General features: G+C 57.2%; 1 protein-coding gene and 1 long non-coding RNA gene across 6 annotated transcripts in view; both read left to right on the top strand.

The window, feature by feature from the left end:
* ZBTB7C (zinc finger and BTB domain containing 7C) overlaps nucleotides 1-12,116 on the top strand; it is a 352,927-nt gene extending 340,811 nt beyond the window's left edge. For all 5 annotated transcript variants that reach the window (XM_045458926.1, XM_045458927.1, XM_045458928.1 and 2 more), the window contains one exon: nucleotides 9,092-12,116. In XM_045458926.1, coding sequence (XP_045314882.1) covers nucleotides 9,092-9,743 — 652 coding nt within the window. In that variant the 3' untranslated portion in view covers nucleotides 9,744-12,116. The remainder of the gene's footprint in view (nucleotides 1-9,091) is intronic.
* A 2,687-nt stretch (nucleotides 12,117-14,803) lies between these two features.
* Nucleotides 14,804-17,355, top strand: LOC123587761. Its single transcript, XR_006707503.1, has 3 exons — nucleotides 14,804-16,334; nucleotides 16,864-16,926; nucleotides 17,044-17,355. It is a non-coding gene; the product is annotated as an uncharacterized LOC123587761 (long non-coding RNA).
* The last annotated feature ends 484 nt before the right edge of the window (nucleotides 17,356-17,839 follow it).

Raw genomic sequence — 17,839 nt, 5'->3', positions numbered from 1 at the left:
CCTCTTGTTTATGTTCTCCGCCTTGACTCTCCACGTTGGGAAGAGGGTTAACTTCCTGCGGTTGTATAATTTGAAATTTGAAATCAATACGTGACAAGCCTTTCGCCTTTCACAGACTCCGTGCCGTTCAGCAAGCGTGTGTTCCGTACCCCCTCTGCGCGGCAACTTTCAGGTTCAAAGCTGATTAGTGGGATGATGTGGGTCAGATTGGTTCCCTGCTCGGTGTTGATGGTCCTCCTCTGGGGAAAATGAGGTCTGTCGGGGCTGTTTGTGGTCACTGGCGTGAGGCTGACCCTCCCAGCCATTTTGACGGTGGAGAAAGTTCTGGTGAGTGGCGTTGCCTCAGGGCTTGCTCGTTTCTGTGTGTCGGATGTGGACAGAGCTCTGTGACCGTGACTGACCGGACCAGGTCCTTTCCTTTGAAGATGTGCATTTCTATTCAAATCATATGCACTGGTTTGTTGGAGTCGATGGTGTCCTTCTCTTCCAGGTCCTAGGCTTATTTGGAACGAAAATCCCTGGTTATATAAGAGGAACCCAAGTACCTATTTTCTTACCTGCACTTCTTTTTCATACGGCCCCCGTCCCTGGCAAAGAACCCAGCCCGAGACCCACACTTACGCCAGTGGAGCTGCCATTACCCCACATCCTCTTGGAAATTTCTCTTTGGGAACTGCTGGGGGCGCCTTCTCCTGAGCCTCCTCAGTGGGCCCAAGCTTTTGGCCTTTGAGCACAGAGTGAAATTGTTTTGCCGTCAAGTTGAACAGCATATCAGGGACGGTATTTTTCGGGCGTAAAAAGAAGATGAGTCTTACAAAGTCATGAGACCCGCTATCTTGGGTGGCTTGAAAACTCTGTTTGAAGTCTCCAGAGAAGGGTGTCGGAAATGTGTTCAGGTGACCGTGGCATTGCTGAAACGGCTCTGCAGCAGGCTCCTCTGGTGACTGTTCCGAAGGACGATGCTGACGGTTTCAAAGGTGGCCTTGGGGTCCCCGCACAGCTGCTTCTGGGAGGGAAACCCCACACCGAATCTCTCCCAGATGCTTTGAGCTGGCAGTGGAGGGAGAGTCCCCAGGTGCGGAGGGGCAGGGCCCCCCCCCCCCATATCCCGCGTGCATCCCCTTCCGCCCCGCAACGCTGACCTCAGGGTGTTCTGCTGTTATCGCCGCATAGCAGCCGGACCCAAAGTTCCTGGGGATCACCTCCCCTGGGATATCCCTCACTAATGCCCCTGCCGCTCTGATGCCCCACCCCCACCACCTTCTCCTGAATTCACCCCTGTGCGGGGCCAGAACACCTGAACAAGGTGTGTGACAAGAGCACAAGGACACAGGGATAACACTGGGGAGATAAACTAGGGCACAATCTACACTGGAGTGCCGTTCACCCATCTCCAGCCTATGACTCCCAGTCCAGGACCCCAGGAATGACTTCAAAGACGAGCACGCTCTTCACAAAGCCAGGCCCCAAGTCCGCCAGAGTGCCCCCCTCCTGCCGTCCAGGGTCCGTGCCCCTAATTTCCCATACCTGTTCCCTTCACAGATGGCTGCCTCCAGGACACCTCTCCCTTCAGGGGAGCCCCAGGTCTGTGGGTTCAGGGTGATGCACGTCTCAGCATGCCACATAGTGAGCCTGCCCAGGACCCCAAGTCCCTTCCCTCCAGGCCCTTCCCACACGCAGCCTTCTATCCAGGCCACGCCGATCTGTGGGCCCTGCCTTCCCTAGGGAGAGGGTTAAACTTGCTCAGTCACTGCAGACAGACTTCTCGCCCTCCTGACATGAGAACATTCTCTGAGTTGGCCTCCTGGTTTGGGCAGGATATTGGGTTGTATAGGAGGGCTGCATTCCAGAACCCTCCCTCCCAGCACATTCCTGATGATCACTTAGGGGGCCTCTGTGCCTGCAGCCTCACCAGCCCTCCAGGCCAGACCGGCCGCCCGCGGGGCGGCCTTGCGTCTGCCCTGCCCTCCCTCCGGTTTGCTCCTGCTCTGCTCCGCCACAGCCATCTGGGCCCCTGAAGCAGTTGCGTTCCTGCCTCCGTCAGCACCTCCCCTCACCCGGTTCCCACTGGACCCGGACCCTGCTGACAAAGATCAGACTTGCTCTCGGGCACTCCCTTCCCGGGGGCAGAGGAGCCCCAGGGTGGGGGGAGGCTGGACTTTTTCTTGGCCTCCTCCCACAAGGGACCCTGGGGACTTTATTTCGTACCCTGGGCTGTGGCCGTCCGCCTGGAACGCTCCCCGACCGCCCTCCGGGTCACATTCTTCAGAAGAACTGGCTCGGTGCTCCCCTCCCGCCCCTCCCGGAGCTGCCCTGCAAGGGTTCTTCTCTGTCTCCCACCAGCCTGTCCACGTAGGGCTTCCCGTACCTCTCCCTGCAGCCAAGTCCCCTTGCAGCCTTTCCACGGGGACCTTCTTTGTGGCTGACTTCCTGCAGCCACCACCCAGAGCACCTTCCCTCCCTCCCTCCCTCCCCAGATGGAGGCGCTTCAGCGGCCACTGAAAGCAGCGGCCACCTTGACTCAGAATTCCCAGACTCCCTTGCAAGGCCAAGCCGCTCCTTGGGAACCGGCCCCCAGAGGCTGAGGGAGCCAGGACTGGCCGCCCTCAACTCCTCCTCCTGGACACTATCTTCCCCTTCTTTCCTTGAACACAACTGGGCTTCTCCTGTCTAGTCAGGCCTCCTTTCCCTTCTCCTTGATGTGACCCTGCTTCCCGTCGCCCCAAGGGATGTTGGAGCGGCCTACCCTCTTCTTGCAAAGTGGCCTTTTGGCTCAGGCTCTGAGTTCCGGCCTCAGATGCCGACTCCCAGAATCGCCACGCCCATGGGGACATCATTCCTAATGGCTTCAGCCACCGTGGTGGAAGGACCCAGGATTCCTTCCCACAGAGCCCATTCTGCCCCCAAAGCCTGCCTGTAGCTCTCATTCTGTCGTTCTCCAAGAAGAGAGATGAAGGCCTTCCCCGCCATGATGTTGTCTGTCCCTTGGCATCAGACCCTCCCCTCTGAGATGGTGCTCAATTTCCACCGGCCCTGGGGACCATCGTCCTACACCGGTTGTTTCAGATAGGACACACCCCCGGAAACCGGGCAAGGCCTCAAAGGCTCCAACCAGACTATGTTTTCTTTGGCCCCACGCTGTCCCCTCCTAGCTCTGGTCACCCCGCAAGCACTTGGGAGTCCTTCTGCCTATGCCTCACACCCTGAGCATCACTCTCTGGCCAGCTGCGACGTCCCCAGTTTCCACGGGGTCTCCTGCCACCGTCCCGTAAAGGCCGCAAGGTCTTGCCTCCAACAGCTGCTGCCGGCGTGAGCCCCGTGCTGGTCGCTCCGCACGCCGGCAGCAGTCTGCTCCCCAGACCAGGCCAGGAGCCTGGCTGCTGCTTTCTTCCCGTATTTTCCTTTTAGCCCTCCCACTCCTGGCAGCCCTGGGGACCTTATTAAGATAATGCAATGTCATTAGCAGTGGCAGCAGGAAGAGGGTTTGTCTCAGACCGTCAGGTTACCAAGAAGTCTGGGCGGATGGTGCTGGGAAAGCATTATCGTGACCGGGAGCCCTCGTGGAGGCCGAGGCCCCCGGGCGAGACCCCGCAGCCCTCGCTTTCACTCAGGGGAATGAGCTCATGAGGACGGGCGCATCTTTCCCACGATAAGCTCTCCGGGCTGGAAGGGGGAATGCAGATCAAGGCTCGGGCACACGTGGCCGGGGCTGCTCCCAGTGCAGAGTAAAGGAAGGGGGTGGCAGACAAGGGAATCAGGGCGACCAAGAGCACGTTGGAACTGGAGTAGGGGGTCCTGAGAGCCGATCCGGCAGCTGCAGGCCAGCGGTCAGTCAACAAACGAGCCATGAGCCCCCCGCTGCGTGTTCAGTGCCATGCGCCATCCGCACAGGATACAGAAGCGTCTGGCAGATCCTCACCCAAGCAGATCCGGTACCTTCGGTGCCGCAGACTGAGCGTGAGCGAGGGCTGAGAGAGCAGTGCCAGCCGGGCTCACGCTAAGCGCTGCTCCAGGAGGGACCGGAGGGCTCAGGGTCTCCGCGGACTGGGGCACCTTGGAAAGGGCACCAGAGTGGCCATCAGGAACCCCAGGCTCAGGGCCCTGGTTCTGCCTCTCGTTGCCTGTGTGACTTTGGTCTCCTCCCCTCTCTGAGCCTCAGCTTCCCCACGTGTAACGTGAGGGGCTTGGAGCAGGCGCTTCCTAAAGTTGCCCCCAGGCCCCTGATTCCGTTCACATATGGCCCAAGATCGGGGAAGCCGTGGACGCATTACTGCAGCCTCTCTGCCCCAGTTTCCTCATGACAGTGATGGCGACACGTCCTCCATAGGCTTCGGCGAGATAAGGCGTAACTGCCGGGTGCCCAGCAAGCGCCTGGTCCATGCTACTGGTTAGTACGGAGAGCCTTGGTTCATTATCTGCAGTAGCCGGGACCAGTGCTCCTCGCCCAATCATGTGCTCCCCCTGCATCATCTTGCGGCCCAGGCTTCCAACGAGACAGGGCTGCAGGAGCCAGGGACGGGGAGGTGGCTCTGCAGAGGGACAGCTCAGGAAGACGGCACACGTGGTGGCCCCTGCCCTGGAAATAACACGCATAGAAAATCAAAGTAGCAAAGACACCTCTGAGCACTGTTTTTTCATCTGCCGAGAGTACCCGTACGGTCGAAAGGGGCCACAGTACGGAGAGAGAGGCTTGGCTCCCGGAGCTCACGCCCTGCAGGGGGGGCGGGGAAGGGGAGACAAATCTGATACCTATGGGGTCATTTGGGAACAGGAGACGGTGATGCTGACACGTTGTCTTCTGTTGCTCCCTCCTTGCCCCTCAGTGACCTGGCTTGAGGTACGGTACTCAGGTCGCAGGTGCTCTGGAAGGCGAGGGCGAAGGACGGGGCCTGGGTGGACAGGGAAAGGCTTGTAGAGGATTGCCCTGGAATTTGACCTTGAAAGGTTGGCGGGAGCGGGAGGAGGGGGAGTTGGGAGTGGGAGACGTTTCAGGCAGGGCGGTTTGCAAAAGTAAACTGAGAAAGAGGTGCCGGGAGGAGGGGGGCCGGAGCCAAGGGCTCACGGCTGGAAAGGAAGGAGTGCACACGCTGACATCCGGGGTTGGACCTCTGGTGGGAGCCCAGACATGGAGCGCTGGCGTGGGAACACGAGATCTGCGCAGAAAGGGAAGGACACAGGGGGTACCAAACGTCCACATCTCTCAATATGGCAGGCTCCGCATTGGAGGGAGGGAAGCCTGGAAGCCCAGCTCGTGCCTGCGGGTGGCCAGGATACAAAGTGACCAGAGCACGGCCTGCTAGTGGAACAGCACATCCATGCACTGGGCGGGTGCAGTACTGTGGGGGCCGGGGGCTAGCAAGTAGGTGGGTGATCTCTTTTTTCCCAGCTTCGTTGAGATATAACTGGCGTCTAACATGTAAGCTTATACGATGTCATTGAGACCACAATAACGTGGCGGTGAACACGTTAACACATCCATCACCTCAGATAGGGGTAAAACAACCATAATGCATGAAGCCAACTAGCGAGAAAGAGATTCGGTGTAAGCCCATTACCCAGAACACCCAGAACATTCGAACACTTACAGAACACCAGAGGTCACAATGGTGCAGCCCAGTGTCCCCCCCCCCCCGCCACCATTGTAGAGGTCAGGAAACTGGGGCCCAGGGCAGCTAAGGACCTGGTCCAGTTCTTGGAGTGTGGCTGGCCCCGGGCCTCTCAACGCGCATGTGCGTTATATCCACGCGCAAAGGTCGTTACAGGAATAAGGAGGAGACGCGACCTTAGAAAGCCATTCCCTCTCTGTCCTCGCTTTCCTCATCTTGAGAGTTAAGGGACTGAATGAAATCAGTATTTTCAAGGTCCTCGCAAATATACTGCTAAAATGCAGGTTACTGGGCGTGCTGACTCAGACTGTGAATCACAACATGTTAATGGGATCCCGGTAGACTGGATGATCTCTAACTTTCTTTTCCAGGACTAACATATCATAAGCTTTGCAGCTCTACCCTCCACTGCTCCCACAAAAGTCTCCATTAGGGACGGCCAGCTCCTGCCCAGGGCTGAGCCCCTCCCAAGGCATGCCCCGGTCTTCTGGCCCCAGAGTCCGAAAGCTGGCTGCAAATGCCCTGTTTTGATTGTTCTAGTCTGCACTTTCTGAGGCAGCCCTGACTCCCTCACAGGCTGGAAGTCCCCGGTTTGAAAATCTACCCTTTCTCAACCTCAGAAGAGCTTGCAAACAAACCATACCTCAGACTGCTCCCCACGCTCCTTGGCCCCTCGTGCCTGGACACCTTTGGGAAAGCTGCTTGACTTCTCTGAGCCTCAACTCTTCCTCTAAGTGAGGAAATTATTCTGGGTATGTTGAATCTAACTCATACAGACTCAGCTTCTCTCATCAGTCCTGGACAATAGGAACTGATGTCTGGCCCCAGGTTCAGGTCTGCACAGAGAGGTTAAGTAACTTTCCTGAGGTCACCCAGAAGGTTAGTGGTGGGTCCGCAGCTGCAGCAGGGGCTCCCAGACCCCTCATGGGGGCCCCACTCCTACACCACAACTTGCCTCTCAGTAACAACCTCCCAGGGTCATTGAAATGGTGTAGCCGTCTGCCCATAGCAGGAGCTCAGTAAAAGGAAGTCACCTTCTCAGCACTTCCTACACATGCCAGCTAACTGCTGCTAAGATGTGACTTAATCTGGATGTTCTAATGAAAAGCTTGGGAGAAGTTGTGGATATTGACAGTGGGCCCTGAATATCTAAAGATTTACCATTTGCACCGTCCATTATTTGAGGGTGACCCTCAGCATCAATACTAGTTATGTGCAACAGTGATTTTGAAAAATATCCACCTTATAAGGTTATGGTGGGATTAAGTGAGTTGATATACTTAAAGCCCCACTGATGACTCCAACGGAGTCCTCCACCGGGCCCTGGTGAGGACACAAGTCCCGTAGCCAGTGAGCGCGCCCAGCTGACCACCTGGCATCGGCATTTCCCTGAGAGCCTAGATGAATGTGTGAGTCCCAAGACACGTCCCTCATGACTAGATCGCGTTGCTGTTGGGGCACAAAGGGCACTGTGCACCCCACTTCTGCAGTAGTGAGGAAAGAGGTGTGAGTTCTAGCCTCGGCTCTGCCATTACTCTCTGGGTGGCCCTGGCGAGTTCCCCTTCCTGGGCCCCAGTTTGCCCACCAGCAAAGGTGGCTCTCAAAGTGATGCATGGACCCATGGACCCGCAGCACCAGCAGCGGCATCTGGCAGCTTGTTAGGAATGCGTGTTCCCTGCCCTCTCCCCCCGGGGACCTCCCAAATCACCATCTCCGGGAGTGGGGCCCAGCATGCTGCTTCATCAAGCCCTGAGAGCCATGCTTAGGCAGGCTCAAGTTTGAGACCCACCGGCCCCTATGCTCGCTTAAGCCCCTTCCTGTTCAACCCCCCCAGCCACCTGGATGAACTGTGGGTTATAGACACCATAAGGGCAGTATGCTGTGGCTGGGGAAGGGAGCGTGGGATGTCACAGCAGGGTGCCATGCAGCCTGGGCGCAGCTGGTGGCTCGTGGGAGGGGCAGGGACGGAGAATGTGGAGGAGAGGAGGGTCTGGTGTGCGGGGACACCTGCCGGCTTCGGAAGCTGCATTCACTTCCTCCTCCCTCCCCCCATCTCCATCTCCCAGGTGCCCTGGGTCTTCCTGGGAGCACAGGGAGAAGGCGTGGACCCGTCCTGGTCCAGTGTACCTAAGAATGTCCTTTTCTCTCCTGCCCCGCCCCTGGGGAAGCAGTCCAAAAATGAGAGCCAGTGAGACCTCTAGCGGCCAGGGGACACCAGGAGACCAGGACCTGCTCCTGCTGTCCTGCGGTTGGTTATATTGAGCATGGTTTAAATCTGGCCATTTCAGGGCGAATGCCTGGGCTCTGCATCTGTTCTGACCTCAAACCCGAGGCAAAAATTACAGACAGATGCCCCACCCGGGGCCACACCTTCGGGGAGGAGGTAGGAGACAGGACGCAGAGCTCGTTGGCCTGCCAGGCCTGGTGGGGGAAGGCTGCGGAAGGACCCGGAGAGGGGTTCTTGCAGCCCACCTGACTCCACTTCGGCCAGGCTGGAAGGCTCCTCTAGCTGCCCTGTGCAGCGCTCGGTCTTTAGGAAGACAGCCCCGCGATGTCAGTGTTCCTTGCGAGATCACCAGGAGGTGTGTTGAATCTAGTTTGACACAAACCCGGATTCTCTCCGTCAGCCCCGGACAATAGGAACTGTGTCTAATGCTAAATTCAGCTCTGTGCAGAGACGTTGAGTAACTTGCCTAAGGTCTTCAGCATGTTCGCGGTGGGTCTGCAGCTGGAGCAGGGGCTCCCAAACCCCAACGGAGCCCCACCTTTACACCATACCTTCCCTCTGAATAATAGCACATAAATCCTAAAAAGCTTTGCCCTAGATTAGGCTACATTCTTGTCGCACCTGGCTCTTTTGTAAACCCTGGAATTCTCTGCAGACAAAGAGGAAAGCCCACAGCTTGGGATGCGAAACCACAGTGCAGGAGACTTGAACGAGGTGTGCCCGGCTTCTGTAGCCTCCCAGATTAGTGCCGAGGACAGACAGATCTCCAGAGCCCAGGGGCCAGGATGGGGCAAAGGCACAGGAGGAACAGGAGGGAAGACCTGCCTGGAGACAGTGGGCGTGAAATTAAGGCGCAAGGCGGTGTCAGAGGTTGCCACACCGCGCAAGGGCTAAGGCCAGGCTGCTGACTTGTGGGGAGAAGTGTCCCCGACAGGCCCATTTTCCAGCGTGCAAGCCGGGCCTCCGACAAAGGGTGCGGCTTCCTTACTCAGAGCTGACGAGTAAGCGGGGTCCTGGAGGGAAGGAAGCCTTTCGGGACACCGCTCCTTCTCCAGCCCTCTGATCCAGGTGAGTAGCCACACCCGTTTGCAGTGAGGCCGCGTTTGCAAGTAAATCCTAGCACGGGGCCCGTTTCTGGAGTTGGACACCACGGCCGCGGTGGCCAGCTGGAGCGGGTTGTGTTGGAAGGGGGAAGGGGCTGGGGGGCGCGGCTCCCGGGGTTCCCCGCGGGGACTGACCGCCACCTCTGCGTTTGCAGGCAGGACAAGCTGAAGATCCACATGCGGAAGCACACGGGGGAGCGGCCCTACCTGTGCATCCACTGCAACGCCAAGTTCGTGCACAACTACGACCTCAAGAACCACATGCGCATCCACACGGGCGTGCGGCCCTACCAGTGCGAGTTCTGCTACAAGAGCTTCACGCGCTCCGACCACCTGCACCGCCACATCAAGCGCCAGAGTTGCCGCATGGCCCGGCCCCGGCGCGGCCGCAAGCCCGCCGCCTGGAGGGCCGCCAGCCTGCTCTTCGGGCCCGGAGGCCCCGCGCCGGAGAAGGCGGCCTTTGTGATGCCGCCCGCGCTGGGCGAGGTGGGCGGCCACCTGGGCGGGGCGGCCGTGTGCCTCCCCGGCCCCAGCCCCGCCAAGCACTTCCTGGCGGCGCCCAAGGGCGCGCTGAGCCTGCAGGAGCTGGAGAGGCAGTTCGAGGAGACGCAGATGAAGCTGTTCGGGCGCGCGCAGCTGGAGGCCGAGAGGAACGCGGGGGGCCTCTTGGCCTTCGCGCTGGCCGAGAACGTGGCGGCCGCGCGGCCCTACTTCCCGCTGCCCGACCCGTGGGCCGCGGGCCTGGCCGGCCTCCCCGGGCTCGCCGGCCTCAACCACGTGGCCTCCATGTCTGAAGCCAACAACTAGGCTGGTCTTTGCCGATCCCAGTCCAGCGGCCCTTGCCCCCTCTCCCACCAGGCGCCCCCTGCCCTACCCAGTGGGTCTGGACTGTTTCTTTCAAATCACAAAGGAAAAGAACAAAAACGTATTAGCAGCAGCAGTGATATTTTCTAGGCCTCCCAAGGCCTCCTGCATCCCTTTTGGTGGTGTCTGAGGTGGGCATCTCCTCCCACAGGGCCTGGAGCCCAGGGCCTGGCCTCTACCCGGCTGTCTCTCCAGCTGTCACACACAAACTCACAGGGACCCGTGCCCCGAGGAGGCCACACCCTGGGTGCCCAGGAGCACTCTGGAGCTGTGTGTGGGGCTCGATGGAGGAAGGTAGCTTGGCCAGAGGCAGACCAGGTGGAACAGGGACGAGGCCTACCGAGGGGCCTGGGGCGCCCATCCTAGCTGAGCCACCATTCTACGGCAGAGTCCCTGCTGACCCTGCTCTGGTGGGTCACTTTTCTCGTCTCCAGCCATCCCGGGATCCTCGTGGGAAATGCCCTATTGGCAGGAAAGGCTCCTGGAGTCCGGGCCCATTTTTCCTCACGGTCCTGTGACCTTGGACGGGTCGGTCGTCTCTACCCTGCTCCGAAGGGGAGCTGGCAATTTAGTTTCCCCTCTTGCACCCACCCCCACACATATAGACACCTGTCCCCCCCGCCCCCCACAAAAGAACTGAGAAGGTGGGAGCTTTGCACGCCTAAAGTCTCTGGTGAAACCGTCTATCTTGCCGGATTTAGTTTTCTCACATCCGCCTATTAGCACAGGTGAGGAATGTGGCCACCCTAGACGGGAGTGACAAAAAAGGGCTGAGATGTGCCGTGTCCACAGGCAGCTGTGGGGAACTCCAAATACTCCCCACCTCGCCAGGCAGGCAGGCCACCGTGTAAGCCAGGGCCCCTGGGGATGACTAGTTAGCATTGACTCCCTCTCCAGGGCTGTGCAAAGTCTCTTGGGACTCCTGGGGCCAACACGGAAGGGCCGAGAGTCACCTCCTAACACCTGGCGGCTGCCGCCCTCTGCCCTGATTCCTAGAAACAGACAAAACACCCGGTTACCCAGGGTTTATGTTTGTGGTGGGTTTCTCAGGGCTCCGGTATTGCTGGGGATTGCCCCCTTTGCTGTGTTTGAACACCCTCAAGCCCCCCCTCGTGGCTCGGGCAGGAAGCTGGGTGGTTTGGCTTCCCTCGGTGGTGGGAGGCGGGGCCCGGCTCCAGTAGGGGTCTCGGGGGCTCTGTGAGTCACAGCTGCCCACACGCACGCATGCACGCACGCACGCACGCTCTCCCTGGTTCACAAGCTAGCAGTAGGTCTCGAGAAGGAAGACAGCTTTGCTGGCCCTGTGCCTTCCTCTTCTCTCCCCTTTCCTGCCCTCCATCCCTTCTCTTGCTGACTTTGCCTTTGTTTCTCGGTAGTCCCGACGGTAGGAGGGTTCCTCTGCATGGATTACCCAGGGCCGGTGTCCCCAGTCCGGGGAGCTGCAGGCACAAGAGACTTCGGCTCTTCCTATCGCCTTGGCTTCTTCCTGAGCAAACACACACACACACAAAAGAACAAAAAGGCCAGAGAAGACCACAGGCTCTGTCACTCCAGCTCCCCAGAAGAGGACCCTGACTCCACACCCCACCAGATGCCATCCCGACCAGAGGAAACTGGTCCTGACACCCTTCTGTCTTCAGACACCATCCCTCTGGGCAGCCACCTCTTAGACTCCTGTCTCTGTTTCTGACACTTGCTTCTGGGACCCATCAGCCAACATCCCCGTGTTCCCTCCCCATCAGCCAAGGGGTTGGGGCTGACCCAAACTTTAAAAGAAAACAAGGAAAAGTGAACAAATTGGAATCCAGTGGTGTTGGGGCTTTGTTTTTATTTTGTAAAGGTAATGACTTCTTATAAACTCAGTTTTTCAGACAACTGGTTAGTTCTTTTTGTTTTCTCTTGGCTGCAATTTGGAGCTGTATATTGTAAAATATCCAAAGATCTTGAGTACTGTATGATCGAGGAGAACTTGACGCAGATGTTTTGTGGGGGTAGGGGTGGTTGTGTTTTGTTTTGTTTCTTTTTCTTTCCTTCTTTCTTTCCTTTCTTTTTTTCTTTCTTTTTTTTTTTTTTTTTTGTGTGTGTGTGTGTGTGTGTGTGTTTCAATTTCCCTGTCCTTCTGTGGGGAAACTTTGGAATTTTTTCCTATTTATAACTCTTTTTTATGTGATTGCTTTCTGTAAAATGACACAACAGAGTTTGCCTTAGTGATTCAAAGGACAATCTTCCACAACTTTGGTCGCACGCCGCAGCCCGCCGAGAAAACCTCTCAGCTAATTTTCTGGCCTATTTATTAAACAGTATTAACTGACTTGATTAAATTACCAAGAGTTGCACTTCTGTGAGAGGTGACCAGCCGCTAGTCGATGGGTAGGTGCTCGCTGCAAAAAAGGACGGGACGCTCGGGTGTCAGGAGCTTACAGTAAATGTCAAAGACACCTTGGCAGAAAGCACAAACCCGTATGTAGTCGCCTGAAGGCCGGTGTTTCGAGTGACAGAAAGCTGTGCCGGCCCGTTTCCTGGTTCAGGTTGACGTCCTCCTTCCAATTCTCGTTTCAGTTGTCAGTGGGCAGCTGCGAGGTAGGGAGGCCAGAACGTAATTCCTCCGTGTCTCCTGCCCTGCAGACGTGTGAGGCACTATTTGATCGTAAGCTTGCCTGTTGGGGATCCCCTTCCTTGCCATGGTAAACATGCTTAGGTACCGAATGCAGCACGTTTCCGGACAGGGCAAATCTGGGTTTCCAGACTCCTCCGAGCTGTGTGTCCTCGGGCTAACCGCTTCCCTACTCTGGGCCTCCCTTTCCTCACCTCTAACGACAAAGGGGAGTAAGTACCCAGAGCTTCTCCAAGTGCTCCACCCGAACACCCTCCAGCAGCCGGGGGCAGTCCGTTGGGGAACGGGGCCTGAACGCCACAAAACTGCCCGAAGCCACCTTCCCACAGTGTAAAAGTCTGCAGCTGCAGATTGTGGCTTCGAAAATCACGCGTCCACCTCCTATCGCATAGTATAGATGCATTTGCCTTAATAGAAAAACATCACCTTGAACTACTTGCCAGTTACACTACTTGTCTTTTCCCCAGAATCTTCTAGTAAAGTCAGAATGTTCCTTAGCGGCCCTGCAGCTTTGAGAGGCCTAAGTTCACGGCTGAGGGCTTGGGGGCCAGCCCAGCTCAGTGCAAGAAATACGAGGCCATGTCGAGATTCCACTCAGCTCATTCTAGGGCCACTGGGTCCTCATCCTGGGGGTCAGTGTCCACTGAATGCTGTAGGCAAACATGGAGAAAGGATAGGGAACTGACTCCAATAGGCCTTGGCCCTTGGGGGCTCCTAAACTCATGTGAGTAAACTCTCCTCTAGTCCCGGCCGGGTGGGCATTCCATAGAGCCCTGCCAGGTATGGCCTGCTCCCTCAGGCTCCAAGGAGGTTAGGGAGTTGGGGTTCTGTCAGCAAAGGAACTCCCAACACAGGGCGAGAGGGAAGGGTCGGAGAATGAGGCCACTGAGGACAGGCCGAAGAAACGTGTGCCTCTTAACCCACAGGGGAAGGTTTAAGGGAATACGTTCGAACAGACCTTGGAACTTCTAAAGGCCTGTCAGGTAGAGGGAGGGTTGGACCAAGTCTGGCCAACTCAAACGGATAGGAGGGAGATTCCAGGAGGTAGCTGGGTGTCCAAACAAAGGAAGATAACTTCTAGCATCTGGAGTTGCCCTAAAGAGGCATGAGGTCCCTTGTGAGGCAGTGAGCTCTTAGTCATTGGAAGGCTTCAACACAGCCTTTCAAGAATGCCAGAGAGGAGAGTCTCCTCCAGAAGAAGGAGGGCTGCTCCCTGGGTCCTTTCCGTCTGATTTGGGAAAAGGCGAATATATATCCTCACGTGAGCCTGGAAGGACCGTGCCAGAGAGAGTGGGTGACACGTGGAAAAGATGAGCTGGGAAAAATTCACCAAACTCAGCTCGGTGGCCCAGGGCTGTCCGCCCTCCCCCACCCGCAGCCCTCCTCCGGCCACCTCCAGCAACGCGGGGCCAGAGAAACGGAACCCTGTACAAAAGGCCCTGACTTATTTTGAGGCCCTTCTGTGACCAAACAGTAATGAACCAACAGGAATGAAGACCGTCTCTCACCCTGGGCCTTTATCTGTCCCCAGGGCCCGAACTTACGGCGGAGAACAAAAGTCTCCACTTGGCGGGCTGCAGCGGTCGGTCCGTGTCACATCCCGGCAGCCCTCCCTCTCCCCAGACCCCGTTCTTCCTCGTGTCCTGCGACCTGGCCAGCTCGTCCTCCCTGAGGGTTTTCCAAGCTTACCGCAGTGGACAGGCGGGCATTTCTAGAAACAGCCCAACTGTGTGTTGCCCTTGTGTGTGTGTACTTGCCCTTCTGAGCGCCAAATGCCGTTAGGGCTTCGTAAGGGAAAGAGAAAGAGCAGGGCCTCCTGGCCACAGGCTCCCTCATCCGACAAGTCTGTCGCTCTCCAGGAGTGAAGGGTCAGGAGGTCCTGCAGGATGGAAAATGCCACCTGCAGGCAGAGGGTCAGAGGCCCCTCCAGGGACCCGAGACAAATTCCGGAATCAAAAATGTTTGTGTTCGGTGGCCTACTTCCCAATCCCCCCAATCCCTCCCCACCCACCCACCCACCCCCCCCCCCACCGTGTCACCCTGTCCCCTTCTCCGGGTGCCACTTCCTATCCCAGCTGTCTTTCAGGACGGAGGGAAGCACTCTGTCTTCTCTTCCCTGCCCTCTGTTGACACCCTGATGGGAGCCTCCGAGGGTGAACGTGACTCACAGGCTCCCTCTCCCGGCCTTTACACACCCCTGCTCCTCGTTCAAGGTGGAAAGAAAGGCCCTGGAGCAAAGCGGTTTCAGGCCTCAAGCAGCCAACAGGGATGGCTAATTCCGACGGACAGCCTTGAAATCACCCCTGGACCTCCCCCGCCGCCCCCCACCTCTCCCTTACCCTGCTGAAGGGTGCAGGAGTGGAGGGGGTGGCAGGAAGCAAACAGCCCCTCTCCCTCCTTTCAGCTTTGAAGCACTGAGGACTGAGTCAAACACGCATTTCCAGCAGTTGATGGGGAGAGGATTCCCTGGGGAGGCTTTGCTCATTCTTTCCTCCTTACCACATCCTGGGCAGGGGCTGTTGTGACCTTGAGGGACAGAGCCCACACGGCCTAAACCAAAAACTCTGGGCCCAGAAACGGACAGACAAATAAGGACAAAACATCTCAAATCTGGACCATCCTGGAAAACCTGGAAACTGATCACTTGAGCTGCAGCCAGGCACGCACGCACGCACGCACGCCCACACATGCACGCGCACCCGCGCGCACACATGCACGCGTCACATGCACGCGCACGCACACATGCTCACGCACACAGAGTCGTCAGACAAATGATACGCAGGCGGATGTCATCCCTCCTTGTGACAATAGGAGACACGGCAGTGCATGGACAAGACCCAGCAAGGCCATTTTCCCCACAGGCCTCCCTGCTGGAATATTTATAACGCGTACTCCCATTCTCATCCTTGGGATTCCTCTATTCAACCATGAACTTTGACCCTGGCCATAAATGCAAAAGAATAAACAAAGGGGTTTCTGGAATAAGGAAGGAAGATAGAGTGAATCAGACCCTTTCCCGTGTTCCTCTAAAAATGAATACACTACGCACACAACCTCTGAGTGACATTAAGTGCTTTATGTTTCCTCAGAGGACTCTTACATCCATTGGTTGACTGGATTTCAGCCCAATGCGGCACATATCCTTATCCCTACTTGTAGCAGTTGAGATTCTTAGCCAAACAGCAGAACCCATCCAGGTAGCTTAAGTAGAAAAGGCATTTATTAAAAATGAGAAGTCTCTTACAGAATCTCCACAAGGGCCGAAGAGTCAGGCTTGCAGTCACCAAGATCAGTGGCGCAGGTTGCATACTGCACAACACCAGGACCCTTGAAGAGGCACTACTCCCACCTAGACAGACCTGTATGTTTGTTGTAACAGACACTAGGTTTGTATATCACAGCCATTTTCCAGCAGATGGCAGTCAAGTGTTCAGAAGTGGTGCCCTAGTCACTATTGCACAAAGTCCAAGGCCTGGAAGCCAGGAACAACCCCAGGGCGCGCTGTGCCACATTGTTCCAGCGGAGATCTGATTGCTGCCGCTGCTAGGCAGAGACCCCACCGCTCAACCCTACTAACACCGGCCCGTGACCCCGGAGCGCCACCCCGTGGCCCACTCCCCACCACCCTGCTGCCCGAAGAAAACAGATCCCACACATCTGGACCTCCTCACCTTGCTCCCCGCCGCGTGGCACCCTGCGCCCGTGCAACGGACTACGACAGCTCAAGGCCCATGCCTCGCGGCCTAACCGCAGGCCACCCGGGAAAGTAAGCCTCCAGCTTCCGCCTTGAGAGGGAAGGACTCATGATGCATATTCTCCAAATAGGAAAAGAGTTCCAATAATGTGGCCTCAAAACACGCCACATACCAACTGGTGTTCTGCAGATGGGGGGCGGGCCCGAAGCCCGAAGCGGCCAGACGGTGAGGACAAGGGGGCAGGGCCGGCGAGCTGTGGCAGAGACCGGGCTGGAACCCGGATGCGCTGCCTCCTGGCCACCGCACCACGCCGTCCCCTCAGAAGCTGAGGCCCAGAAAGAGCCAAGGAACAGAATTCAGACAATTTAGACGAATTTAGACAGATTTAGACGATTCAAACAAAGCTCGTACCGGCCGTTTTCTGCCCCCCCCCCCCCCCCCCCCCACGCCAAGGGCTCTGCAGCCCTGGAAAACCCTCGTTCAGAGCTCCCCCACCCCTTGCCCCGGAGACATACAAGCCTGCCACCCCGGAGCGTAACCTTCGCCAGGCTGGGTCCCCCTTGTCCCCCTTTTCCTCCCTGCAGGGACCCAGAACTTTAACCCACATTGCTCTGCCAGTGCCGAGATTCAGGCCCAGGCTCAGGCTCCCTCCTCAAAACGGGCCTTTCTAGTTTAATCCACACAGCAGAGCCCGCGTGTGGGCTTTACTGACGATGGTGTTATTATCTTGCCATTTCGATATCATTCCTTACAGGAACGGCATTCTGAGACGCAGAGATGCATTTTCATTTCCTAAAGGCTGGGATTTCCCACGAAGGTGGGCCTTTGCGGGGTGGGGTGGGGGAGGGAGGGCAGGAGGGGGAGGAGGGTGTGGCATAGCAAGAAAGAAGGGAGCAAAATGACACGGGGCTCGCCACCTTCCTTCCTCCTCCAGATGGAGCTGCTAGTGGCTGGAGAGGATTCCAGAGTCTCCCTCCCCGTCTGCCTTCAGCCCAGCCTCTGCCCCGGGGACTGACCCAGAGCCTCTGTCCGCCCTGGAGCCCCCGTGTTCCCGGGCAGCCTTGCTCGGCTCCATAGAAAGAAGGAGGTGACATCTCAGAGAGCTGTCCTGGGGCTGGAGGAGGCCTGTGGAACACCAGCCCCGCCTGCCACTTAGTAGGTGTTCAATCCACATTGGTTTCCTTTTTTCTTTCCTCTCTGCCCCTTCAACGCCACGCAAAATAATTATGCTTATTTCTGTTTTTCACCTTTTTTTCTTTTGTGTTGCTTTTATTCCTCCAATGGAAGAGGAAGGAGGGAAGGGGAGAGGGGCCGAGAGAGGGAGGAAAGGACCAGCGCTTGTCTGAGTTGTTGTTTTGGATAATCCAGTGATGGGGGTTAATCGGCTGCCGGTTCCTGTGGGAAAGCTGGGAGAGGGAAACGACGAGGACATCCTCTTTTTAAATTAGACTATGGAGCTGGTGATTTCTCAGGGTTTGCCTAGCATGGAAAGCTGTTTGAAGACACCCAGGGAGACCCATTCAACAGCAGAACTTTGATTACCTGTGGCTGCGGCCTCCTCTCCAGATGCTGCCCGATGATAGCCCAGCCCCCCTCGGTCCCCCCGGGCACCACAAGGACCGCTCTGGGGCTGACAGCACACACCTGGAGGGGAGGGAGGCGAACAGAGGCATGTGCCTGTCCCACATGCCAGGAAAGGAGTCGTGATTTCAGAATCGGAGCCTAAAAAT

The sequence above is a fragment of the Leopardus geoffroyi genome, chromosome D3 (genome assembly GCF_018350155.1).
Source record: "Leopardus geoffroyi isolate Oge1 chromosome D3, O.geoffroyi_Oge1_pat1.0, whole genome shotgun sequence".
Taxonomy (NCBI): domain Eukaryota; kingdom Metazoa; phylum Chordata; class Mammalia; order Carnivora; family Felidae; genus Leopardus; species Leopardus geoffroyi.
This window is presented reverse-complemented; position numbering and strand designations above follow the sequence as displayed.